At 51.0% G+C, this 26,634-nt stretch overlaps 1 protein-coding gene across 2 annotated transcripts in view; it reads right to left on the minus strand.

Annotated features, from left to right (window-relative positions):
- Positions 1-26,634, minus strand: part of RPTOR (regulatory associated protein of MTOR complex 1) — a 371,474-nt gene that overhangs the window by 19,061 nt on the left and 325,779 nt on the right. Inside the window, exons 10-28 of one of the 2 annotated variants that reach the window (XM_073554721.1) lie at positions 25,229-25,304; positions 25,040-25,141; positions 23,628-23,711; positions 22,687-22,797; positions 22,465-22,539; positions 22,272-22,379; positions 16,717-16,908; positions 16,496-16,636; positions 15,576-15,693; positions 12,149-12,289; positions 11,890-12,048; positions 8,786-8,904; positions 6,498-6,601; positions 6,200-6,386; positions 5,040-5,150; positions 3,151-3,256; positions 2,604-2,718; positions 251-375; positions 28-132 (exon numbers count right to left, since the gene is read on the minus strand). In XM_073554721.1, coding sequence (XP_073410822.1) covers positions 28-132; positions 251-375; positions 2,604-2,718; positions 3,151-3,256; positions 5,040-5,150; positions 6,200-6,386; positions 6,498-6,601; positions 8,786-8,904; positions 11,890-12,048; positions 12,149-12,289; positions 15,576-15,693; positions 16,496-16,636; positions 16,717-16,908; positions 22,272-22,379; positions 22,465-22,539; positions 22,687-22,797; positions 23,628-23,711; positions 25,040-25,141; positions 25,229-25,304 — 2,279 coding nt within the window. The remainder of the gene's footprint in view (positions 1-27; positions 133-250; positions 376-2,603; positions 2,719-3,150; positions 3,257-5,039; positions 5,151-6,199; positions 6,387-6,497; positions 6,602-8,785; positions 8,905-11,889; positions 12,049-12,148; positions 12,290-15,575; positions 15,694-16,495; positions 16,637-16,716; positions 16,909-22,271; positions 22,380-22,464; positions 22,540-22,686; positions 22,798-23,627; positions 23,712-25,039; positions 25,142-25,228; positions 25,305-26,634) is intronic. The other variant, XM_073554722.1, reaches the window with a different exon arrangement.

A 26,634-nucleotide genomic window follows, 5' to 3' on the forward strand; every position in this document is an offset into this window, starting at 1 on the left:
CTAAATGTCTTGCCATCTGAACGTTACCTCGGGTACTTGGCAGCATGTCGGACAGCCCCTGCCAAGCAGTAACCATCTCAGGATTCTTCTCTTGATCAGCAAAGTTCTTCCATACTCTTATGGCGCCATCATCTGTTGGCACAAGTGAATCGTTAAGGCTTCCTCCATACAGGCAGAGTCATGTACGCTCAGGACGATGGGGCCTGGCACAGCACCCAGCACAAATGATATTCTCCGGGCACATTCTTACCTGTGGCGGTCAGTAGCAGCGAGCAGTCCTGGCCATTCAGATATTCCATAGCTGTAATCCGGGTGTAGCGCGGGTTACCATTGTGGAAGTAATCCAGCTTCTCATTTTTCTCCCAATCCCAGAAGCTGCAATCAATCCATTGATAATAAACATCAAGACAGGAGAAAAAAAATTTGTATATGTAGGTATATACCCTTATTCTATAGCGGACCGACTAACAAGACCTCCTTTAAGGGCCGTCTGTCAGAGCAAAATGCTGTTGTAAAGCAAGTACATCCCCATGTTTTGCAGCCAAGAAGAATCATGCTTTTCATTCTAAAATCCATGGTCTAGATTCCAATAAAACATTTCATAAAGCATCATGCAGATTGTGACTTCAGTGCACCTTGGACAGGTTGCTGTGTGGTTCAGAGCCCCTTCTATTAGTCAGTCATACCAGCTGTGCCACAGCTTGCGCAATTGGAAGCTTTGGTTTCACTTGTGTTAGGCAAGTGCTGCCCTGCATGAGGTACCATGCATGTGCACAATGCCAGAGTAAGGCTAAGTGCAGACGTACTTTTTTGCCCTGCGGATTTTTCCGCGCAGAATTGAAGAAATCCGCAGGTCAAATGACCTGCATTTTTCCTGCGGATTTCTTCCTGTTTTTTTGCGGTTTTTGTGCGGTTTTCCCCTGCGGATTTCCCCCTGGAGATTTGGAGAATGGAGCAGGTGGAAAACCGCACAAAAGAAGTGACACACTGCATATTTTGAACCACAAGAAAACCGCAAGGAAAAGTCCGCAGCGTCTGCACAGCGTTTTTTTTTTCTATTGATTAACATGCTACTGTACATCACAATGCGGATATGCAGCGTTTCTGCGTGGTAAAATCCGCTGCGGATCCGGTGGAAATCTGCATCGTGTGCACATGGCCTAACAGCGTATGTGCAGAAAAGTGAGATAGGAACTCCAGGAGAAAGATTGTTCTGCGCACACGCCAGCACTTGGGCAGCAAGCAAAATGCACCAGCACTAGGGAGGCAGGAAAAATGCACCAACACTGAGGCGGCCAGCAAACTGCGGCAACACTGGGGCGGCAAGCAAACTGCGGCAACACTGGGGCGGCAAGCAAATTGCGGCAACACTGGGGCGGCAAGCAAATTGCGGCAACACTGGGGCGGCAAGCAAATTGCGGCAACACTGGGACGGCAAGCAAATTGCGGCAACACTGGGGCGGCAAGCAAATTGCGGCAACACTGGGGCGGCAAGCAAATTGCGGCAACACTGGGGCGGCAAGCAAATTGCGGCAACACTGGGGCGGCAAGCAAATTGCGGCAACACTGGGGCGGCAAGCAAATTGCGGCAACACTGGGGCGGCAAGCAAATTGCGGCAACACTGGGGCGGCAAGCAAATTGCGGCAACATTGGGGCGGCAAGCAAATTGCGGCAACATTGGGGCGGCAAGCAAATTGCGGCAACACTGGGGCGGCAAGCAAATTGCGGCAACATTGGGGCGGCAAGCAAATTGCGGCAACATTGGGGCGGCAAGCAAATTGCGCAAACACTGGGGCGGCAAACAAATTGCGCAAACACTGGGGCGGCAAGCAAATTGCGCAAACACTGGGGCGGCAAGCAAATTGCGCAAACACTGTTCTAATGTGCACATGTGCCAGCACAGTAATGATGAGAGAAATGCGTCAACATTGATGCGGGAGAAAATGCATCAACATGGGGGCGGCGAGAGCATGCGCCAACACGGGGCGGCGAGAGCATGCGCCAACACTGGTGAGGCGACAGCATGCGTCAACACGGGGTCAGCGAGAATATGCACCAACACTGGGGCGGCGACAGCATGCACCAACACTGTGGTAATGTGCACATGCGCTAACACAGCAATGATGAAACGTGGCAACACAGTGATGATGTGCGCAAGCGTCAACACAGTAATGATGAGAGACAATGTGCACATGAGTGGGATTTCAGTAAAGGAAGTGAATACTGTCAATTAAGCAAGTGGGAGAAAGAGCAGGCTGGACTGACCAACAGAAGCTGCTCTAAAGCACATTGCTCTGTTCCTCAAGCACCTAATTAGCATAAACCTTTAAAGGAGGTGTTCTTGAAATGTATCCTCTATTTTAGAACTAAAATCTATGATTCTCTTGGAGTGTGAGCAGGGTATAGATGCAGTTGACAATTGGTCTTGTGCTGCACATTTCTGTTTTGGGATGCGAATGGCTCTGATGACGCTGCATCAGCAATAACCTGCCAGGATGCGCACGATACCTAGCAAACAATATCTGACATCTTTGGACATGTATGTCCTGAGACCTCGCTGTTTGCCACCATGTGGACCCTTTCGTCCCATATATCGTCTTACCAGATACTGTCCTTGTCTGCAACTGCGATGCAGGACGTAAACGGATGAAATTTCACCACGGAGGGAACTCCAGGATTGCGGTTAATGAAGATCTGCTCGTCCATCTTAGTGACGCCTGATAAATAAGAAAACTAAATGACTACAAAAAGTTAATTTCCTGAAGGCAAACTCCTTCCTTCCTGCCATCATCTACTGCGACTCTCTGGCTCCGCACAGACTCAAGGCCAGAGCTGCCCCCGCCGGCTGCATCGCTCCATCACACACATATTAATAAATGGAGCTGGCTGCGGAGGATGGATATTGATCCGGGACTGGACACTTGTCAGCTCAGATTAACTGCGCTTGGCAGGACAGGCGCCGTGTTAATACAGTCACAGACACTTAAAATTTCATCTCGATACACAGGAAAGAAGAATCTAATACTGCGGGTGTAATCCAGTCCTGATGACCAGGAAACCGGGAAGACAGAGACAGGAGCAAGAGACCGGGTTCATGGCCGTCAGACAGCAAAAAGAGAGCGCACTGCTCAGGATGTCGTGGTATGCACCTTTCTGTATGAGGCAATGTGCTTCATTTCGGACCCTGGCATTCCTCAGGAATCGCCACTCGCGCTCCTTACGGACCTGGCTCTCCTCATCCTGTTCTTCAGGTACCTGGGTGGACACAGGGTAACAGCAAAAGTCAGTCCAAAGCCTCCCGAATCACAGCAGCAGGTTCTATACCCACATAGCACTGACGAGTGCTAAATACTTTACTCCTAATTCTGTTATGGACTCCAATTTCAATACATTATTGCGAACCACGTAAGCACTACTGGGGGCTACACACAGCATGAACATCTCCCAATAAAGTGTCGCACAAGTAAGGTTTCTTTCATAGTGGTCATCTCATGCTATTTATTTCAGTAGTATGCAGGGGATAAAGACGGGCGCCGGCATGGGAAGTAACACGATCATGGGGGATGGGACACACACTGGTGCCGGCATGGGTGGGGGGACGAGACACACACGGGCGCCGGCAGCATGGGTGGAAGGACGAGACACACACGGGCGCCGGCATGGGTGGGGGGGACGAGACACACACAGGCGCCGGCATGGGTGGGGAGACGAGACACACACAGGCGCCGGCATGGGTGGGGAGACGAGACACACACGGGCGCCGGCATGGGTGGGGGGACGAGACACACACGGGCGCCGGCATGGGTGGGGGGACGAGACACACACGGGCGCCGGCATGGGTGGGGGGACGAGACACACACGGGCGCCGGCATGGGTGGGGGGACGAGACACACACGGGCGCCGGCATGGGTGGGGGGACGAGACACACACGGGTGCCGGCATGGGTGGGCGGACGAGACACACACGGGTGCCGGCATGGGTGGGCGGACGAGACACACACGGGTGCCGGCATGGGTGGGCGGACGAGACACACACGGGTGCCGGCATGGGTGGGCGGACGAGACACACACGGGTGCCGGCATGGGTGGGCGGACGAGACACACACGGGTGCCGGCATGGGTGGGCGGACGAGACACACACGGGTGCCGGCATGGGTGGGCGGACGAGACACACACGGGTGCCGGCATGGGTGGGCGGACGAGACACACACGGGTGCCGGCATGGGTGGGCGGACGAGACACACACGGGTGCCGGCATGGGTGGGCGGACGAGACACACACGGGTGCCGGCATGGGTGGGCGGACGAGACACACACGGGTGCCGGCATGGGTGGGCGGACGAGACACACACGGGTGCCGGCATGGGTGGGCGGACGAGACACACACGGGTGCCGGCATGGGTGGGCGGACGAGACACACACGGGTGCCGGCATGGGTGGGCGGACGAGACACACACGGGTGCCGGCATGGGTGGGCGGACGAGACACACACGGGTGCCGGCATGGGTGGGCGGACGAGACACACACGGGTGCCGGCATGGGTGGGCGGACGAGACACACACGGGTGCCGGCATGGGTGGGCGGACGAGACACACACGGGTGCCGGCATGGGTGGGCGGACGAGACACACACGGGTGTCGGCATGGGTGGGGGGGACGAGAGACGCACGGGTAGGGGGGACGAGAGACACACGGGTGCCGGCATGGGTGGCGGGACGAAACACACAGGCACCAGCATGGGAGTGGGGGGGGATTGACACATGGGCGCCAGCGGGCTGAGAGACTTAAAAAAAAAGTCCAGTGGTTGGCTCCCTCCCACTATTTGCTACTAGGCTCATCTTCGTTCACGGGTCTCAGCTCATGGAGGACAAAGAAGTGTTCTTTTGGTCACGATTTCCAAAATTAGTTTGTATACATCGGAAAAATACATCCACCAATCCTCCTGATGGATACGACTGACGAACACTACAGTATGCACTGTGACAAGATGCTAAAGGTAAAGCATTTGGTGATGAACCAAAGATATAACCGTATCCATTACCTTCATAACTGGCTGAGCAAAATACTTGGCGTTCCAGTCACAGAAGCCAGTCTGCAGCGATCCCGAAAGGAAGCCCTTATGGACAATGACGTCGTCTCCATCTTCAGCAGTCTGGAAAAGAGGTCAGCATTATGGACGCCCCAGGACAGGTCTGTAATCTTACGAAATTTTGGAGAGTACTTTATTACATGCTATACTGATGTTTTTCTCTGCAAACACACTCTCTACTACTCAGTCTACAAAATCTGCACGTCTGGGAGATCGGAAGGAACAGGTATTGCAGCACTATGACAAACACCAGCACCAGAGGAGCTGTCATTAGTGGTAACGCTCATCTTTTATAATTTCCACCCACTCTTTTTTTTAAGCGGGCACAGGTTTTATGGCATGTTGTGGTTAATAAAAATCTTCAGTGTTGCCTTCGTAAGCCTAGGTCATCCATTTTGCAATGCATGTGACCAACCTGTGACATCACTAGTAACTTTAGAGCCAGGTCGCAGGCAAGCAGCACAATTTCAGGACTCAGTGAAAGTGGTCGGAATCTGCGATGGCTGCACAGCTCGATATGTACAACATGCCAGCAGACATAAGTCTTATGATTAGTGCACATGCATTTAGGGGGAATCAGATCCCTTCTCAGATTTGCCAGATGTGACCCCAGCTTTGCACATGACGTTAGATGTGCTCCGGTAATACGCAAGTGCTGTTTTTCAGCTCTAAAAGTCAGGACCAATGTGGTGTGTGCATACAATGCGAATACTTATAGAGTAGGCTGTGCATCAAATATTCATGAGCAGCAGCCGGCTTTACAGAATCCCGGGGAGCCGTCAGCCCAGCATGCGAAGATGAGTAAGTGAGAAGTACGGTTGCGTCATGTGAAAGAGATGAGCTGTTCCGAGGCTCCATCTCACATATGTATGTACAGACATGTGTATTAGATAATGCTCCCATCAGGGCATCCCCAAGCGCTACGGGCACATTTACCGGGCAGCATCATAGTGGTGTCATTGGGAATCCATGGCCTTCAACGAAATGCATGATCGTGACCCCAGATCCAGAGCCGCTCTGACATTTTCTGAAGGATACCGATTTGCCCGACCAGGACGTCCTGTTATGTGGAATGATGTAACATTTCCAAGATCAGAATCGAAGGGCATTACCTGATCTGGGCCTTTGTCAAACATCTTGCGGGTTCGGGGGAACTGATGAGAATGTGGGGTGTATTGGACACTGACATTTCCCCCAACGTTGGCAGGTCGGGTAGAAGGTAACTCCCTGTTGACTGCTGGTTTAGGGACATCATTGGTAAGACTTGAGCTGCTAGCGCTTGGAGTTGGAGGTGATCCCCTAAAGTAGAAATCAGAAACGTAACATTAACTCCTGTTGGAAAAGTTAATCACCTGCATCAGAAAATATGAAGACAGGGTGAGAACTGGCAGAAACTGCACAACTTCTTACCCAACTTGGTGGATATGCATCCCCTTATTAGTAGGGCTGGCTGGAGCAGATTGTGTGAGGGAGGCAGCGTCCAAAATGCGCTGGGGGCGGGTGCTCATGGTGGCCTGAAAAAGCAAAACAGGTGAGCACGAGAAAATCATAGGAGAGTCATCCATATAGCCTGATAATAACGCTGCCACCCAGGAATCCATCCCACCCTTGCCACCACCCGGGAATCCATCCTGCTCACGCCACCACCCTGGTATCCATCCCACCCACACCGCCACCCGGAAATCCATCCCACCCACAGCGCCACATGGACTTAATCGCCAGCGCTGCCACATAGGAATCCAACCACATTGGTAAATGGGCAACCTCCCAGCCATACAGCTATTAGGGCACCCACATTTTTACAAAGACACTGCGGCTGGAACATGACAGGGCGGCAATGAAATTGTCATTTTTGTTAGTCCTGCCAATTTATAGGTACATTTGTAGATGGCACCGTATAACAGGCACTGATGGGGGTACTGGTGCTGGCAGAATATAGTGACATAATGGCATGACACACTAGCGGACAGTTTTTGGCAGCAGCTCAGCTATAAGAAATAAGGCTGACAGATCAGAGATAACCAATAACACAGTGCAGTAAAGCAAGATGCTACGATAACGTTTCAATAACCAACCGAACCCTGAATAAGTTTTCAATGTTTTTTATCTCTCTTGAGGATTGTCCCTAACGAGCGGCTTCCATCACAGTATTGGATACGACCCTTGCTTTTGTTACTCAGAGAACAGCGGCAGTGAATGGGGAATAATGAATGGGGAATTTTCAGCCAATGGGAAGCCAGTCTTCATTAACAGTTTCATTACCGGAATCCATACAAATGGCAGGAAGACCAGAGTGTCATTATCAAGGTGTGCACGATAGGGAAATAGAAATAAGGCGTCAGGACCAACTGGAATTGCAAAAGTTAAAAAACAGGGCAACTCCTCCAACGCAGGGAAGCTGCTGCAGAGGAGAACAGAGGAATGTGTGGGCAGAGGAAGCCCAGGAATCCCCCGCAGGATTCACTCTCCGAACATGGTTTGACAGAGATAGATTCCTACTGAATATCAATGCTGGTCCCTGGGGACAAGCTCTGCACCACTGTGTGCGGTATATGGGAGGGAGATGCAGAACAATGGGAATCCCCGCCATGCTGCACCATCCTCTATGCCTACCGGACTGATTATAACATGGTGTTCAGTGGAAGCACAGACATCGCAGAGAAGGTCCATGATCTGCAACCATCAGCAATTCCCAACACTGGATCCTACTGTTTGGGGATTTTCATCACATGGCAGTCACGACATGTGGCACCAATATATACAGGTTACAATGAATCCGCTATGAGGTCTACATATGAAGGTCTCCTAAATGTAGCCCTCAATGGCACTGGTGCTCCTTTTTATTACGGTGATATGAAATGGATGGTGTACCCTTAGAATAATCCTTTGTGACGGAAATCTGAATAGTCCAAAACATCACGTCATGTGCCCACAGGTTGGATATCCTGAAAATGATTAATTTTTGCAAGAAATCTGGAGGTAAATGCGCAGAATTGTGCAGATTTGCGTCGGATTTTCCTTTGGAGAATAAAAATAGTTTCAAATCTGGAGCTGTGGATTTTGCTGTGAGTTTGCTCCATGTCTTTCTCATTTTACAGGGAAGTAAATGGGGGGAATCTTCAATGTATTCATGCTAGGCCCGCTACAGGCTCGACAGGCTGCAGATATATTAAGCCACAAAGCAGGTCAATTTCTGCGTGGAATTGATTTCTGAGGTCACTTGCACCGGTCTGCTACCTGTTATTTGCTGTGGATTTTACCTGTGCAAATCTGCATGTATAATCCGCTTAATTTTTGGCCTGTGAGAACTTATCCTTAATAGTTACGTTCACATAAGGGCAGAACGTCAATACTTTCTGTGGATTGGCATCAAGGACTTCCCCCATTTAAATGTAGTGGGGTTTAATAAGTAGCAAATCAGCGGCAAAATCTGCATGTGTATTTTGCTGCAGATATGGTGCTGATTTAACATCTCTACACTGAAAAAAAGATATTAGCAATGGAAATCCGTGAAAAGACTTAAAAAGCTTACTCTTATCGTCATAGAATGATATAGTAGGATATTTCTTGATAAAACAAGCAATTTGGCAATTTACTGCTTGTTATACTCACTGAATATTCACAGCTAATCCATCCAATGCATGAAGCCTGAGAGATGGGCTGCCGTACATATGTGACCCCCACACACCAACTCATACCTTGTACGCAATGCTGTTCAGCACTCTCATGGCCAGGTCTGAAGCCTCGGGGTACGGGTCAGCAGCGAGGTGTAGGAGAACCCTCCATATCTGGGTATACACACTATTGAAGGACACGCCTGTAAGAAAACAGTAACGAGGGGTGAGAAGATCAGACGGGATGACCCATCTGGAGCATTCTCTCTTAATAATAGTCTTGATATAGATATTCTGCATGGCATGACAAGTGGACAACCACTTATATTTTAATAAATCAGATATTTGAACAGATACATCACTTCCCCCACATTTTTTTTTCTTTACAGCTGATAATCTATTGAAGTGAATAGGACAGAGCTGTAATACCACATACAACCAGAGGACAAGGGTGGCGCTGTTTAATGTTAATAAAAAAGCATGTGTCTAATCCTGGCAACTCCCTTTAAGGCTACTGGGCAAAAAAAGAGAATTCCTTAATCTCAGCTCTGCAACTCAGACCCTAATGATCCTTTCCAGTAGCTACATACAAAAGCAGTGCCCACGTGTGCATGTGTCCCTCTCCACTGAAGATAACTGGAAAAGACCCATGGGCAGCACGGTGGCTCAGTGGATAGCACTGCAGCCTTGTAGCGCTGGAGTCCTGGGTTCGAATCCCACCAAGGAAAACATCTGCAAGGAGTTTGTATGTTCTCCCCGTGTTTGAGTGGGTTTCCTCCCACATTCCAAAGACATACTGATATGGAATTTAGATTGTGAGCCCCATCGGGGACAGTGATAGTAATGTGTACAAACTGCGGAATATGTTATAGCGCTATATAAAGATTATTATGCTTTCCTTAAAGGGGGTGTCCAGGTTTGGGATTAAAGTCAGCAGTCACCCTATGGGACTGCAGCCTTCTGAATCCGCTCAGCGTGGTGTTAGGATTCTACAGTGTCAGTGGTGAGAGTGGGGTGGTCACGTGCAGACTAGACGTGCTCGACCTCGCTCAATTCACTTGCACTGAGCAGCCAAACACCTCTAGTTGGAGTGTGGCCGGAAGTATACCAATCGCATACTTGCGGTCACATGACTACATGCTCTCAATGCCAACATTGGAGAATCCTGACAGTGTGGCACAGTGAAAATTCAGAAGTCTACAGTCCCAAAGAGTGAATGCAGACTTTCATGCCAAACCTGGGCAATCCCTTTAAAAGGTGAAGGTCCAAGAATTAAGCCCTTAATGATGGGGTGATTTTTCAGTTTGAATGTTCAATTTTACCTTCCCCTTTTCCAAGAGACATAACTTTTTATTTTTCTGTTGACACAGCCTAGAAGAGCGTTTTTTTTTTTAATGACATCACTCATTTTACCATACCAGGTATGAAAAACAAGAAAAAAAATCCAAAAATGGTGAAAAACCACACAATTTCACCATTGTTTATTTTTGGCATATTTTCAATGTAGGGTAACAAATAACCTGTCAACATGATAAAAAAAATATTCCCAAATTTGTAAAACATTAAAAAAAAATATGTCTGCATGCTTTGTCGTGGCAAGACATCAGCACCCCTCAGTCATGCCGTTTCCAGGCCAATTGATGCCCGAAATGGTGAGGCACCTGGATAGCACATTATTACCACAATCAGAGACTGATAGTATCATTTAATTGGTTAAACAGCATCAGTCGGACCTAGCATTGGTCGCTGCTGCAAGAAATGGATGCCAGCTCTGTAACACAGCCAGTGCCTTCCATGCTGTGGGGCAAGCTCAGCTCCTGAGCCCACTTCATTACACTGACACCCAAAATGTGATCAACATGTTAGAAATTTACATATAAAGGAAGGAAAATAAGAACTATCCTGAACAGAAATGGTGGCCCCTGGAGGCACCCTGGGTACTCTTAAGGCCCTTTTACATTTAGCGATGCACCAGCAATCCGAACAGCGATCCGACCCAGTCAGGATCGCTGGTGCATCGCTAAATGATCGCTAGTGAGCTGTCACACAAAGATCTCACAGCGATGCAGCAGCGACGCAGCGCACAATACTCACCTTTCACACACAGCGATCCTGGCGTCCTCCCGCCCGCCTCCAGCGTCACTCGTCGTCACAGCAGGAAGCCCCAGCAGGAAGCTGACGACAAGAAATGGAGCCGGCCGATCTCGCGCGATCAGCGATGGACAGCGGGGGAGCCGGTCGGAGGTAAGTATCACACATAGCAATATCGCTATAACGTCACAAAATCGGTGACGTTATAGCGATATCGCTATGTGTAAAACCCCCTTAAGAAACAGGATTGGACAAACAGGAAGCCACAGGGGAGCCAAGCCAGTTCACCACCCATTTTGAGTGCCTAATTACCCGACCCTGCGCTGGAAGAAGGACCCTCACCATGACACCCTAGTTAGACCCAGGAGACCATCAGCTCATGAGGAAAAATGGCATATTAAAGAGTGGCAAGTTTATGGCAATGGGACTATGTTCAGGCAGATTCAATACCATGTTGAGTTAATTGAATCAGTGCTTAAAACCTCAGAACCACCTGTGTGCCTGCTCCTCAAGTGGTGGCTGGGGAGCATTTGCCCCTCTGCTGTCACTCAGGCCTCTAAATTACTTGTACTTGTTGACACCACTGTGGACTAGAAAGAGATCCAATACACAGCGCTGAGCCCCGGGGAGTGCTGGAAAGGTTAGGACTCCTGTCTCTCCTGACATACGCCCGTCTCCTTCCTGAAGGCTAATTTCATAGGGTTTTCTCCAACTTTTCCCTTTGATGAAAAGGTTTTCCATGAATCTGTGATATGCAAATGGAGGCAGCGATTAGTGATCACCAGGAAACTCTGGAGGACTGACTCCAGCAAAGGGGGGATCAAAACCAAGTGTGGAGGGGGATGTAAGAGGACGCAGGAGCTGAGAAAAACAAAAGCCTAATGAATGAGGTGGAAAAATAAAGGAAAATGAAGCAGGAGCTGTAACAGGAGGATGTGAGATGGAGCGAGCATCAGGGAGCAGAGCCTCACAACATGAAAGAGGCAGGAAGGGAATCCCATGTCAGGAGATGTGTGTGGGAGGGAGAATGAGCACAAAACTTCTTGTTTTCTACACTTCAATAGATACTGGGGGGACTTGAGACCCTTAGAACTTACCTATTAGAGAATTGAGTGAGGAGTAAGAGCTGACGCGTCTCATCTTGTCAATGGTCTCAAAGGATAAAATGTACTCCTCATTGTCGGGGCTCCCCAGGGTGCTGCTGGCGCTGCTGCTGGTGCTGAGGTTCCCCGGAGAGAATGCGACAGGTGCCCCGCCTGAGAGTAGAAACACCTCATTACTAAATAACTACATATACGAAGATGTAAGGACTAGGGCGGCCGGCCCACATCACCCGCAGTCTTGCTGACATCTTACCTTCTTCGGTCAGACTGAGGTTTTGTAATGACTTGTTTAAGTTTCGAGGCGTCGTGACTGCCCGGATGTTCCCATAGGAACTGACGGATCTCAGGCGAGGGGTGTTAGGAGCATCCCGCACCGGAGTCAGGTTCCCCGCCTCTGAAAAACATCACGATCAGGTTAGATTACCTATTCTATTATAATGTACATTGCATTACCACAGAAGTGCCACAGTGGTGTCAGCTGTGGTGTCCCAGGCTCCATACACGTTTACTTCTGGTGACCCTCGGAAATCTGCTACCATGTGATCAGTCAGGGGGGTCCAGGTTATCAGACACACAGCTATCCTAAGGGAGTGTCACCAGCATCTTATTCCCTTTAAGGGTGTGTGCACACGCTGCGGCTTCTGCTGCGGATTTTTCCAGATCAAAAATAGGTATTAGACCTACCGGTAATGATGTTTCCAGGAGTCCATCCTGACAGCACCATGGAGGACGTCCTCCTCCTCCTTACAGGGACAGGAAGCACACGAGAGGTTAAAGGTCACGTCCCACCCCCTCTCCCTCAGTGATTTAACAAGTACCGCAAGGTGGATGATGCTAGTAACAGTTTAATGAAACAATCATATTACAGCATATGACATATCAAAATACAACATAGCATAACATAACAGGGAGGGAACTACCCGTGCTGTCAGGATGGACTCCTGGAAACATCCTTACCGGTAGGTCTAATACCTATTTTCCAGGACGTCCACCTGACAGCACCATGGAGAGTACCAAAGCACCTCCTCAGGGTGGGATTACCGCCTGGAGAACTTTTCTCCCGAATGCGGTCTGCTGACCAGCCAACACGTCAAGCTTGTAGTGCTTGCAGAATGTATTCAGATTGGCCCAGGTTGCTGCTCTACAGATTTGGTCAACCGAGGCCCCCGCCCGTTCAGCCCATGAGGCTGATACCGCCCTCGTAGAGTGGGCTTTTATGGACCCTGGCGGGCTAACGCCTTCGGCTTGGTAGGCGTCAGAGATTACTGAGGTAATCCAGCGCGCGATAGACGCCTTAGAGGCTTTCTTCCCCTTATTTTTACCCCCAAAAAGGATGAACAAGTTTGGGTCAATGCGCCAGCTATTGGTGGCTTCTAGATAGTCTAGCACTGCGCGCCTCACATCCAGCGAGTGAAGACGCTGTTCTTTTTTATTACGGGGATTGTCGCAGAACGATGGTAACACTACCTCTTGGTTTAGATTCTTTGAGGAGGCTACCTTCGGGGTAAATGCCGGGTCTAACCTTAGGATTATACTATCCTCTCTTTTCTGTAGATATGGGTCCTTAGTGGACAGGGCCTGGATCTCCCCTATTCTTTTGGCCGTGGTAATGGCTACTAGGAAGGCCGTTTTACGGGTGAGGGCAGAGATGGTTATTTTCTCCCCTAGAGCATAGTGGTCTGTACAGAGGGACCTGAGTACCAGACCCAGATCCCACGGCGGGGTGAGCTGCCTAATCGTGCGGCGCAGGCGCTGCGTGGCTTTTATAAATCTTATTACCCAGGGATGAGCAGCTAGCTGGTAATCGAAGAAGGCGCTTAAGGCTGAAATCTGGACCTTTAGCGTACTAGGCTTAAGGCCTTTATTAAAACCTGCCTGCAAAAAACTTAGTATGCTAGGGAGGTCAGGGGTGCCTGCCACGAGATCGGACCTGCCACCCTCCAGACAGAATCTTTTCCATATCTTCCTATAGATTGCGAATGTCACCGGTTTCCTACTGGCCAGTAGGGTGGATATGACCTGGTCCGACAATCCCTTTGTCTTCAGGATGTCCCTCTCAGGATCCAAGCCGATAGATGAAGTCTTGCAGGGTTTGGAGGGTAGATCGGGCCCTGGTGGATGATGTCCTTCCGCAAGGGTAGCTCGACTGGATTTCCTACTGCCATGGCTCCTAGAAGGGGAAACCAGCTTCTCTTCGGCCAGTATGGAGCGATCAACATCACTCGTGCGTGGTCCTCGCGTATTTTCCTGAGCACTGCCGGTATAAGGGCCAGTGGCGGGAATGCGTAGGAGAGGGATTCTCCCCAAGTCTGACTCAGGGCATCCACACCTTCTGGGTGGTCCGTCGGATTCAGGGAATAGAATCTGGGGACCTTCGAATTCTTTCGGCTTGCAAAAAGATCTATACTGGGGGTCCCCCAACGCTGACAGAGATGGTTGAAGATTTCTTCGTTCAGTTCCCATTCTGTCGGGCGGATCCGTTGTCTGCTCAAGTAGTCTGCTACTTCGTTCTGGGAACCCTCTAGGTGTACTGCGGTCACTGATCGGACTGTTCTTTCTGCCCAAGCGAATATTTTTCCTGCTAGGTCCTGTAGTGGTTGATGTCTGGGCCCTCCCTGATGCTTCAGGAATGCCACTGTCGTCATATTGTCGGATAGTATATGGACATGACGATTCTCTAGTATCGACTGGTTCCGCCGTAGCGCTTTCCAGACCGCGTAGAGTTCTCTGAAATTGGAGGATCTGGTCTTGATGTCTACTGGCCATCTCCCCTGGAAGATTTTCCCTTCTATGTGGGCTCCCCAACCCCACACACTGGCGTCCGTGGTGACTACCACGTATGGAGAGGCTGTCCAAAATACGCCCACCTGAAGGTTTCTGGACCGTGTCCACCACCGAAGGGACTCTCTTACTCGTTCTGGCAGCCTTAGGGGTCTGTCTAGCGACGCCTGACTTCTGTCCCACCTCGCAAGGATCTCTTTCTGCAGTGATCTTGAATGGAATTGGGCCCATCGGACGCACTGGATGCAGGCCGTCATGAGGCCCAGGACCTCCATTGCCTCCCATATGGAGCACTGACGTCTCAACAGGTCTCTGGTTCCGGTAAGCTTCTCGTGTGTCCCTCCATGCAGGGACAGGAAAAACACTGAGGGAGAGGGGGTGGGACGTGACCTTTAACCTCTCGTGTGCTTCCTGTCCCTGTAAGGAGGAGGAGGACGTCCTCCATGGTGCTGTCAGGTGGACGTCCTGGAAAAATCTGCGGTTTATCTGAGAATTAGCCTGCGGTTTGACACCTCTACAATGGAGCAGGTGTAAAACCGCTGTGGATTCCGCAAAAAGAAGTGACACGCTGCGGTTTTGAAACCGCAGCAAGTCCGCGCTGAAAAACCGCTGCGGATCCGCAGCGTGTGCACACACCCTAAGAGAGGCCTATCAAATATGGTCTCCCAGCAATTAGCTATGGTTCAATTTGCCTGCATTGCCACCCCAGGGGAAATAAAGCATTACACACATTCAAATTAAATCAATGGGCTGTTCATATAATGCATGGACGCAACAGGTCCTCCAGAGTGCAAGATGCTCTTTATAGTCACTTTCTTCTTCAGCTGAAAGATTAAATGTCCCCACTATTAGCCCAGAAAAAAGATAACATAAGATACATAACTGATGACGACACTCACCTGTGGCTGCCGGAGAGGGCAGGTGATAATTTTTCTCCTCTTCTATAAACTGAAGAGCGACTGTGCAGAAATTACTTTCATACTGTACAACTAAGTGACTGAGGGCAACAACCAGCTCCTGCGAGAAAGTGGGACACGTGAGGCATTGACCATAGCTATATTCCCAGAGTTTAGCCAGCCCACGACGACCTTACACACATACGATAACCAATGGTTGAGTGTTCATTCGTTTACAGCTAGAGTTGGTGCTAATCGAGTTGCAGGACCCGGTCAAAAATCTATGGACACCTGGATGGGAAGCCCTGAGGACCACCTCCTACCTCCCGGTGGGAGTGGGTCTCCTTTTGATTAATCAACTATGTGTTATATCACATGTGCTTCACGATAAAGCACCATGTTTGCTTATCAAAAGAAAATCCAGGTTCAGACGATTCTGACGGCTCCCGTCCAGTGGCCACAGCTTACTGACTTGCTGATGGCCGGGATCCTCTGGGAATTGCACCAACTCTAGTTACAAGTGTACACACATTAAAATTTGGCTCGGCGTTCATACGTTTTGAAATAAGAGAGTGCGGAAAGCCAGAGAACAACAACAGGTCGGGCTTTAAAAATCAGACTGTCTGACATCATATGTCAGGGGAGAGTTGGGTGTCCCCCCCATATACACGATAGTGTTGGACGATTCTGATAACTTTTATGTGTATGGGGGATCTGCAGTGTATGCATTTTTGTACAGTGCTAATGTATGGGGTAGTGGAGCAGTTAGAATATAGAGGCCCACCAACAAATACCGGTCTAATGGACACTTCTGGCTGAGGGCTACTGTATTAATACATCCACATTTATGGTCCAGCTTACCCTCCTGGACAATCCCTTTAATCTCAATACATCTTATTCCCACCAAGAGAAACCCCACCTACCTTGCGCACCATTGCGCTGCCATCATTGATCAGCTGTGCCAACATCATGGCCACATTGTGATCAATAGTCGTGGAGTGATCCGTCCTCTCGGCAGAGTTCCCCACAAAGGTCCCAAGAGCGAAAACTGCGGCACAGCGGACCTGAGTATTACAAAGTATGTTAGTGACCTCTCGAAATGAAGGATCACTTGGGTCTGACACACAGACTTTTCCTCCCTTACCTCAGGTATGGAGTCAGACAGGAGGCTGTAAAGCTTTTCATGCGCACTGTCTCTCACTCCGCACCAGCGGGCAGCGTCAAAGTTCTGCCAGATCCGGCCTAGGCAAATAGCAAGCCACTGGCGGAGCAGCGGGTGCGGGTCATTAAGTTGCTCGAGGCAGATGGCAATCAGGTTACCTTGTAGACAGGCTTCCTGTAAGCAGTAAGATAAAGAAAGATCGGCCCCGTTGGCTTCATAGGACATGCATGAGGGCTTTACGGAGACATTTACGATGTGTCCATCAATAACCAATGTCCATGCGGCTGGATTTATTACCATGGTAGGTGTTCCTCATAATGGTGCTTGGTTGTAATGTGAAATCACAATATGAAAGTTAAAGAATCTAAAGCCCGGAAACACGAGTTTTACTCATTTAAAGACGATCGCAGGGAGACATTCTATGTAACCCCCCCAATAATCACCTCAGCAGAAAGTGTTCAGTTTACCTGCAGCGCCACCACAGGAAAAAAGAAGCAATTGCACACTGTTTAAATGAAATCATATGCAATTTGTGGACGTGCCGAGTCCTGCGCACTGGGAAATACTCTATGTAGCCGTGCAATCACTCAGTGTGAAAAGGGCTATATAGTCTAGACCTCTGCTGGGCACCACAGGATCCTAGTACATCAAGCGCTAGTAGATTTGAGCAAAACTATTTACAGAACCTCACTCCAGCAGCCATGTTGGTACTCCGTGGCAGCCAGACTAAAGCAGTGCAAACTTCCTACCTGTCAGCTTCCACTTCTAGTCAGTAGGCACTATGATGTCATGATATTGCATCATGTTGCACCTCATGGTGCATGGTGTACAGTTGAGGCACAGATGAGCGACCTAAATCAAGAAAGACACCCAGGAAGTTCACAATGTCCCAGGCCGGCAGCCTCGCAATAGCCACATGGCCGCTGAACCTGGGTCCTGGGAATTGTTTTGCTCAAATCTAAAATCTAGTCTTATAGAAGAAGTTCCCATCCCCATTCATGACCATATTAGCTAGATCAGAGACCAATTACACAGAGCGCCTCTCGCAATGGAGGACTCCGACACATCAATATATTATATAGAGAGTCCACTGTGTTCAAAGGGTCGCATGTAATGCTTAATTCTCCCTGTCTGGTGCTATAGGGAAAAACACCTAGTGATCAGCTCATCCTGGACGATCATCCTAATTATAAGGGATTATTAAATCCAAGCAGAATATACACTCACTGGCCACTTTATTAGGTACACCTGTCCAACTGTGTGTTAAGACTTAATTTCTAATCAGCCAATCACATGGCGGCAACTCAGTGCATTTAGGCATGTAGACATGGTCAAGACAATCTCCTGCAGTTCAAACCGAGCATCAGTATGGGGAAGAAAGGTGATTTGAGTGCCTTTGAACGTGGCATGATTGTTGGTGCCAGAAGGGCTGGTCTGAGTATTTCAGAAACTGCTGATCTACTGGGATTTTCACGCACAACCATCTCTAGGGTTTACAGAGAATGGTCCGAAAAAGAAAAAAAATCCAGTGAGCGGCAGTTCTGTGGCCGGAAATGCCATGTTGATGCCAGAGGTCAGAGGAGAATGGGCAGACTGGTTCGAGCTGATAGAAAGGCAACAGTGACTCAAATTGCCACCCGTTACAACCAAGGTAGGCAGAAGAGCATCTCTGAACGCACAGTGCGTCGAACTTTGAGGCAGATGGGCTACAGCAGCAGAAGACCACACTGGGTACCACTCCTCTCAGCTAAGAACAGGAAACTGAGGCTACAATTTGCACAAGCTCATCGAAATTGGACAGTAGAAGATTGGAAAAACGTTGCCTGGTCTGATGAGTCTCGATTTCTGCTGCGACATTCGGATGGTAGGGTCAGAATTTGGCGTAAACAACATGAAAGCATGGATCCATCCTGCCTTGTATCAACGGTTCAGGCTGGTGGTGGTGGTGTCATGGTGTGGGGAATTTTTTCTGGGCACTCTTTGGGCCCCTTGGTACCAATTGAGCATCGTTGCAACGCCACAGCCTACCTGAGTATTGTTGCTGACCATGTCCATCCCTTTATGACCACAATGTACCCAACATCTGATGGCTACTTTCAGCAGGATAATGCGCCATGTCATAAAGCTCGAATCATCTCAGATTGGTTTCTTGAACATGACAATGAGTTTACTGTACTCAAATGGCCTCCTCAGTCACCAGATCTCAATCCAATAGAGCATCTTTGGGATGTGGTGGAACGGGAGATTCGCATCAGGGATGTGCAGCCGACAAATCTGCGCCAACTGTGTGATGCCATCATGTCAATATGGTCCAAAATCTCTGAGGAATGCTTCCAGCACCTTGTTGAATCTCTGCCACGAAGAATTGATGCAGTTCTGAAGGCAAAAGGGGGTCCAACCCCTTACTAGCATGGTGTACCTAATAAAGTGGCCAGTGAGTGTATGTTAAGCAAAGCTTGCTGCACATATTTTAAGTTTTAATTCCTCATAGTTTTCAATATGAGTACTTGAAAATGGGGGGTTTCACATTTACACCTACACAGTGGCAGTACTTTGCTGATTGTTTGCCTCAATGTATCGGTGCAGGTAAAATGTATCATCCTTTTTGTTGTTTAGCTACTACATGTGCCTCGATAGGTATATACCGTGTCCATAGGGGTAATTACAGATTTGCTGCACAGATTATGATCCTAGCCCTGCAGGTACTTTCATGTCATATTTCAGGGGTACTTGGCTTGGAAACATTGAGAAACATTTGGGTTAACTCAAAGAATTGTTTAGACTGGATGCAGGTGTGGCAAAACTTCAGCTGTAAACGTTAGATAAAAGTCAGTCAAAAAGTGATCAGAGGAGAGCGGGGGGATCAGAGGAGCGCGGGGTGGGGGGGGGATCAGAGGAGCGCGGGGTGGGGGGGGGGATCAGAGGAGCGCGGGGTGGGGGGGGGGATCAGAGGAGCAAGGGGTGGGGGGGGGATCAGAGGAGCAAGGGGTGGGGGGGGGGGATCAGAGGAGCAAGGGGTGGGGGGGGGATCAGAGGAGCAAGGGGTGGGGGGGATCAGAGGAGCAAGGGGTGGGGGGGATCAGAGGAGCGAGGGGTGGGGGGGGATCAGAGGAGCGAGGGGTGGGGGGGGATCAGAGGAGCGAGGGGGGATCAGAGGAGCGAGGGGTGGGGGGGATCAGAGGAGCGAGGGGTGGGGGGGGGATCAGAGGAGCGAGGGGTGGGGGATCAGAGGAGCGAGGGGTGGGGGGGGGATCAGAGGAGCGAGGGGTGGGGGATCAGAGGAGCGAGGGGTGGGGGATCAGAGGAGCGAGGGGTGGGGGGGGATCAGAGGAGCGAGGGGTGGGGGGAGATCAGAGGAGCGAGGGGTGGGGGTGGGGATCAGAGGAGCGAGGGGTGGGGGTGGGGATCAGAGGAGCGAGGGGTGGGGGTGGGGATCAGAGGAGCGAGGGGTGGGGGTGGGGATCAGAGGAGCGAGGGGTGGGGGTGGGGATCAGAGGAGCGAGGGGTGGGGGTGGGGATCAGAGGAGCGAGGGGTGGGGGGGGATCAGAGGAGCGAGGGGTGGGGGGAGGGATCAGAGGAGCGAGGGGTGGGGGGGGATCAGAGGAGCGAGGGGTGGGGGGGGATCAGAGGAGCGAGGGGTGGGGGGGGATCAGAGGAGCGAGGGGTGGGGGGGATCAGAGGAGCGAGGGGGGGGGATCAGAGGAGCGAGGGGTGGGGGGGGATCAGAGGAGCGAGGGGTGGGGGGGGATCAGAGGAGCGAGGGGTGGGGGGGGGATCAGAGGAGCGAGGGGTGGGGGGGGATCAGAGGAGCGAGGGGTGGGGGGGGGGATCAGAGGAGCGAGGGGTGGGGGGGATCAGAGGAGCGGGGGGTGGGTTCAGAGGAGCGAGGGGTGGGGGGGGGGATCAGAGGAGCGGGGGGTGAGGGGGGGATCAGAGGAGCGAGGGGAGGGGGTGTGAGAGGAGCCTGGGGGGGGGGCGGGGCGTCAGAGGAGCCTGGGGGGGGGGGGCGGGGCGTCAGAGGAGACTGGGGGGGCGGGGCGTCAGAGGAGCCTGGGGGGGCGGGGCGTCAGAGGAGCCTGGGGGGGGCGCGCGTCAGAGGAGCCTGGGGGGGGCCGCGTCAGAGGAGCCAGGGGGGGCCGCGTCAGAGGACCCTAGGGAAGGGGGCAGGGCGTCAGAGGAGCCTGGGGGGGGGGGGCAGGGCGTCAGAGGAGCCTGGGGGGGGGCAGGGCGTCAGAGGAGACTGGGGGGGGCAGGGCGTCAGAGGAGCCTGGGGGGGGGCAGGGCGTCAGAGGAGCCTGGGGGGGCGGGGCGTCAGAGGAGCCTGGGGGGGCGGGGCGTCAGAGGAGCCTGGGGGGGGCGTCAGAGGTACCTGGGGGGCGTCAGAGGAGCCTGGGGGGGGCGTCAGAGGTACCTGGGGGGGGCGTCAGAGGAGCCTGGGGGGGGGCGTCAGAGGTGCCTGGGGGGGGGCGTCAGAGGTGCCGGGGGGGCAGGGCGTCAGAGGAGACTGGGGGGGGCGGGGCGTCAGAGGAGCCTGGGGGGGCGGGGCGTCAGAGGAGCCTGGGGGGGCGGGGCGTCAGAGGAGCCTGGGGGGAGCGGGGCGTCAGAGGTGCCTGGGGGGGGGCGTCAGAGGAGCCTGGGGGGGGCGTCAGAGGAGCCGGGGGGGGGCGTCAGAGGAGCCTGGGGGGGGGGCGTCAGAGGAGCCTGGGGGGGCGTCAGAGGAGCCTGGGGGGCGGGGCGTCAGAGGAGCCTGGGGGGCGGGGCGTCAGAGGAGCCTGGGGGGCGGGGCGTCAGAGGAGCCTGGGGGGGGGGGCGGGGCGTCAGAGGAGCCTGGGGGGGGCGGGGCGTCAGAGGAGCCTGGGGGGGGGCGGGGCGGGGCGTCAGAGGAGCCTGGGGGGGGGCGTCAGAGGTGCCTGGGGGGGGCGTCAGAGGAGCCTGGGGGGGCGTCAGAGGAGCCTGGGGGCGGGGCGTCAGAGGAGCCTGGGGGGGCAGGGCGTCAGAGGAGCCTGGGGGGGGGCAGGGCGTCAGAGGAGCCTAGAGGGGGGGCGTCAGAGGAGCCTAGAGGGGGGGCGTCAGAGGAGGCTATGGGGGGGTCAGAGGCGGCTGCAGGGGGGGGTCAAAGGAGCCTACAGAGGAGCAGAGGCGGCTACAGGGGGGAAGAGAAGGCTACAGGGGAATCAGAAGAGGCTACAGGGTGGGTCAGAGGAGTCCAGCAGCAGCTGTGTCATATAGAGCTTATGAGCGCTTGAGTGGGAGGAGTGTTCCCATGTCTCGGAGAGTCATGGGAAATAGCTGTCAATTCAACAATTTTTCGGGTGACAGCTATTTAATGTCTATGGGCAGCTTAAGGAATACGTTTATGTTTTCAACCTCTAGATGTAAAAACAGCAAGCAGAAATCTTGAAAACAATAATAAATGAATATACAACATACATGTATGATCTTCCCTTAAGCCTGAGATAAGCAGTGATAAGGATTTCTGAAAGATGCTTACCCCCTAGCATTTTTGGGGGCAAGGTTGAACAAAGTGAGTACGTACCTGTCCAGTGATGTAGTTGTTCACTATCACAGCCAGTATGAAGGCGGTCATTGTGCGGTGCTCCGCCTGCGGAGAACATAAAAGGGGTAAAGTGGGGATCGCACCCAGCTATCCCCAGATCAGAGCTAGAGGTTTATTATAAGTAAAAATAAAACAATTGTAGATAATAAAATGTACTTAATGGTGGTCTTACCGGCATGTAAGGGTCTGCAAGCACAGAGAGGAAATATTTGTGCCCATTATCTTTTACCAAGTCTGCTTGGCAGGACTAAGGGTTAATAAGGTAAAAGAGAGAGATGCATTAGAAATGAGTTCACATCAGGTGTTGGCGCCCCATCTGTCCTCCCGATCCTCAATCATCAGCTTCTGCAGACCAAGGCTGCTCTTTAGTGCCATGTTTTACACCTTTACTTACGCTGTCCACTGCCAGGATTTTGGCCCAGATGAAGACGAGCAGCGGTCGCAGCTCACGTGCCGAGCTCTGCAGCAGTTTCAGTACATAGGGAAAGATCCCAACTGAAAGGGCCTGACGGAGAAGAATCTGGGTTATTGTACCCCAATATCAGGTGCTAGTGAGTATTGTACCAGCCCCCCATCTCAGACACTAAACACCAAATCAACTTACTGATCAATCAATGAGAGGGATAGCCATTTTACATATAGTGCTCAGCCACTGTTGGTTTAAGGAGGTGTAATCTCTCCCTGGCATAGGGTGACTCACAGATACCCTAACACGGCATCCTGTAGCTGCTGTAAGTTGTAGTTTTATTAAATAGCTGGTAGTTGCTAACAAGTTTGTCTAGTGGTTCATGGGAAACAAGATGCAATTAGGCTGCAAAGATGAGCCCTCCCCCGTCTACCGGATTCCCCATTATAGAAGGCAGAGACAAAGGTGCGTCACATGTCAGTGAATGAACAGGGCGAATATTAATATGACGGCTCATCTCACATGGCTGCATTATCGTCATCTTCCATCTGGGGCGCTATAAAGTACAATGCTGCAGTGAGGGAAGTAGAATCCGTACACACATTCCATTGCTTTCTTTCCCATGAATGCTGCCTCCTCTTCATAAACAAGGCTGGGAGAGAAGCTGCACTTAATATGAAACCCTTCAGCTGCTCTCTGCCATCTCTCAGTGTTACAACTCTCTATAATGTGGGCAAAGGGTTACAGATCCCGCTTCTTGTGCAGGAAACGGACAGCAACACATGGGTCCGAGTTCTCTCATTCCATGGATTTGGACCTTTCAGGGTTTCAGATTCTGTTGTTCTGATGAGATGAGGCAGAGTTGCAGGAAGTCTGCCCCCATTTTGCTGAGGGCTATGATGTGCACTCACTGGCAGCGCAATACTCACCAGGCTCACCGCCCATGGCCCCAGGTCCAAAAACCTTCCGAGCAAGTCCAGGGCTCTGAGACGATGGACTTGACTGAGTAGTACCTAGAAGACAAACCATCATTATCATCCACTTCTTACGACTATAGGGGCGACATTATAGCAGTAATACGTTTGCCTACAGAAGGTAGTGTTATGCTCATAAAGCGTGAAGAATGACGTCACTGGCCCTTTGCTAGGCATCATACCTACATCCTATTCTAGTTAATAGGACAGATGTGCCATATCTGCCTATCCCAGATGCATTGTCAGTCGTGACTACCACTTCCTGATGCAGACGTGAAACCCCCATTTAAGCCAACAATACCTCTAGATATAGCCACCATTACAGCTCTTGTGGTGGTAATCACCTAAGTCACCTAAATGGCAAATTTGCTTAATTACCAGAACAGGAATGGTCTCTGAGCAGCGTGACAGATGAACAACCCTAGAGGTCTATGGACAAACTGCAATTCATGTTTTCTTGGTCGAACAGAAAATGACAGATGAACCAGGAGTCACATGATGAGCGGCGCTTTAGATCTACATTAGAATAGCACAGAGAGTTTATGTTGGATTTTGGTAACGGAGGCAATTACAGTTGCCAGCTTTATATCTCCCTGACTGGTTCTCTAAGTATTACAGCTATTTATGAAGCAGGAGGCTCAGGATGAACAGTTTTCCATCACAGTCAGATAGAGGGTGATGTGGCTGGATTACTAGATGGATAATGAAGAAATATCTGATCTCAGGGGCATGTAGTTCTGCAGTACGGATGGACCAGAAGACTCTGCCGCACTGCCTCACGAGACTCAGGAATTGCAAATGAGCCCACGTCCAAGGCGGCACAGAACGTCTTTATTACTAAGACTTACAGCAGCACCTCCAACTCCTCAAGACGGAGTGCTGGTAATTTATGAGCCCGCAGCGGCAGCTGGCAGGGGAAGGAGAAGCACATTGTGTGAGGAGGGAGCGCTCTGTGCCAGGAGGCCGAGGGTGGCACTTGTGTATAGCACCTGCCAATGTCACAAGAAAAAGAGGGCACGATACATGGCATTAGGGCTGGCATACAGACACATCGCTGCAAGGTTCCAGATTAATGTATGGATGAAAGAGTAATATCCTGCTCTGCAAAAATGAAGTCTACGATTTGGAGTATGTGGTTGGTATCAGAGCGTCCCACACAGTCCTGTTGCCAATGAATATATAAGAACAATAGATTTCATGGTATCCAATAATCTGCAATGTTTGATAATCTAGAAGGGAATGGCAGACAGACTGGGGACAGTGATCTTTTCCACGACGGTGCTTATTTGCTGATAGACAATCAGATGTTCCAGATTATTCAAAGTCCCGCAGATGTCGGATTATTGGAATACTTATGTATTCCTTACCTGAAGTACGATGGGCAGCTGCTCCGGAGGATTCCTGTTCTCCACCCCCATAGTCAACCAGACCTGAAACGCCGTCAGCTGCTCAGCAAAGAAAGGGCTGTGCTGTAAGGTAAGAGCAGGAGAGTCACTACGGCGAGGCTCTATAAGTACTCGCCAACACGCCACCCCATCGGTATATGGTTCACTTACGCGGAATGCAGTGTCCTCCTCAATGATGGTGGGTAACTGGGAAAGACAGATGTCAACAGCGAGGTCCCATGCCTGCCTGCGGGGCAGAAACCAAAGTGGAGAAGTAAGATGGTGCAGAAGGGAACACTACAGAATTACACAAATCTGCAGCAGCCCCCTCTCCCCATTCATCAGTAACTGCCTCAGAGATGATGAAAAATTAGAGCCTGTTAACTGCACTCGCCTCATTGGGGGGCCTTGTTCAGGAGCCTTACCAAAAACCCAGTGCTGAGCCCATATTTTGCAAGGAGTTGTGGACGACAACTGACTTTGCAACCCCTCACCCACCCACACACACAAAAAAATACCCCTCAGAACTTGGTCAATGTCAAGGGTCTCTTGATATCAGTGGACCATAAAGTGATCAGCTTAGGGTACGTTACACTTAGCGATGCACCAGCGATCCCGACAACGATATGGATCACTGGTGCATCGCTAAGTGGTCGCTAGTGAGCTGCCAAACAGGCAGATCTCACCAGTGACATAGCAGCGGTCGGGGGTCGCTAGTTACCTGTCAGATGCGGCGATCCTGACGTCCTCCCGCCCGCGTCCGCGCATCGCTCGTCGGCGCCACAGGAAGCCCAGCAGGAAGCGCCCGCCGAGAAATGGTCCAGGACGTTATCGCGCGACCAGCGATGTGCAGCGGGGGAGCCGGTCGGAGGTATCAGACATAGCGATATCGCTAGCAATATCGCTGCTACGTCATAAAACCAGTGACGTTATAGCGATATTGCTAGCGATATCGCTATGTGTAACGGGCCCTTTACCAACAATTAGCAGCAATCAGTGGGAAAATCTATCAGTAAGTCATCGCCTTCCCTGCAGTGGTGAAAAAGTATTGCACAATGTCCACTGACATCAATGGGTGGTCTGTGTAATGAAGGATGGGTCCTCTCTGCCCTAGCCAATAAGATGCATGAAAATAGATCTCTAAGATGGACAAGCCCTTTAAGCACCAAACAAATACATGCTGGCTGCTGTCTATCAACAGACGTGGCAGCCAGTGGGTGTCTAACTTTCGGTTTCCAGTGTTCTTTAGATGTCGATCTCTACTACAAGGTTCCCAACAATTTTGTTTGTGCTCACAGCTGCAAAAAGTGTACCCCCTACTGGAGCTTGTCTTAAGCAATCTCAGATCAGAGCAGTCATGTCAGACTCTATCCCCTACTGCCCCACATGGGGTGCAAAAAAAAAAAAAAAGGGAGGGGGGAAGGTTTAAGATGGATAGTGACCGCTTCTTCAACCTGAAGGGTTAATGATGCACCACTAGGAAGCTGAACTATTTAATAACCATGAAAACGACAGATCAATATAATATGTCCGACACACCGGCGTGATCTTTTTATAGTTCGGGTATTAACATTTGA

Source organism: Dendrobates tinctorius, unplaced genomic scaffold, assembly GCF_039654945.1.
Source record: "Dendrobates tinctorius isolate UK_male_01 unplaced genomic scaffold, ASM3965494v1 ptg000212l, whole genome shotgun sequence".
NCBI lineage: Eukaryota > Metazoa > Chordata > Amphibia > Anura > Dendrobatidae > Dendrobates > Dendrobates tinctorius.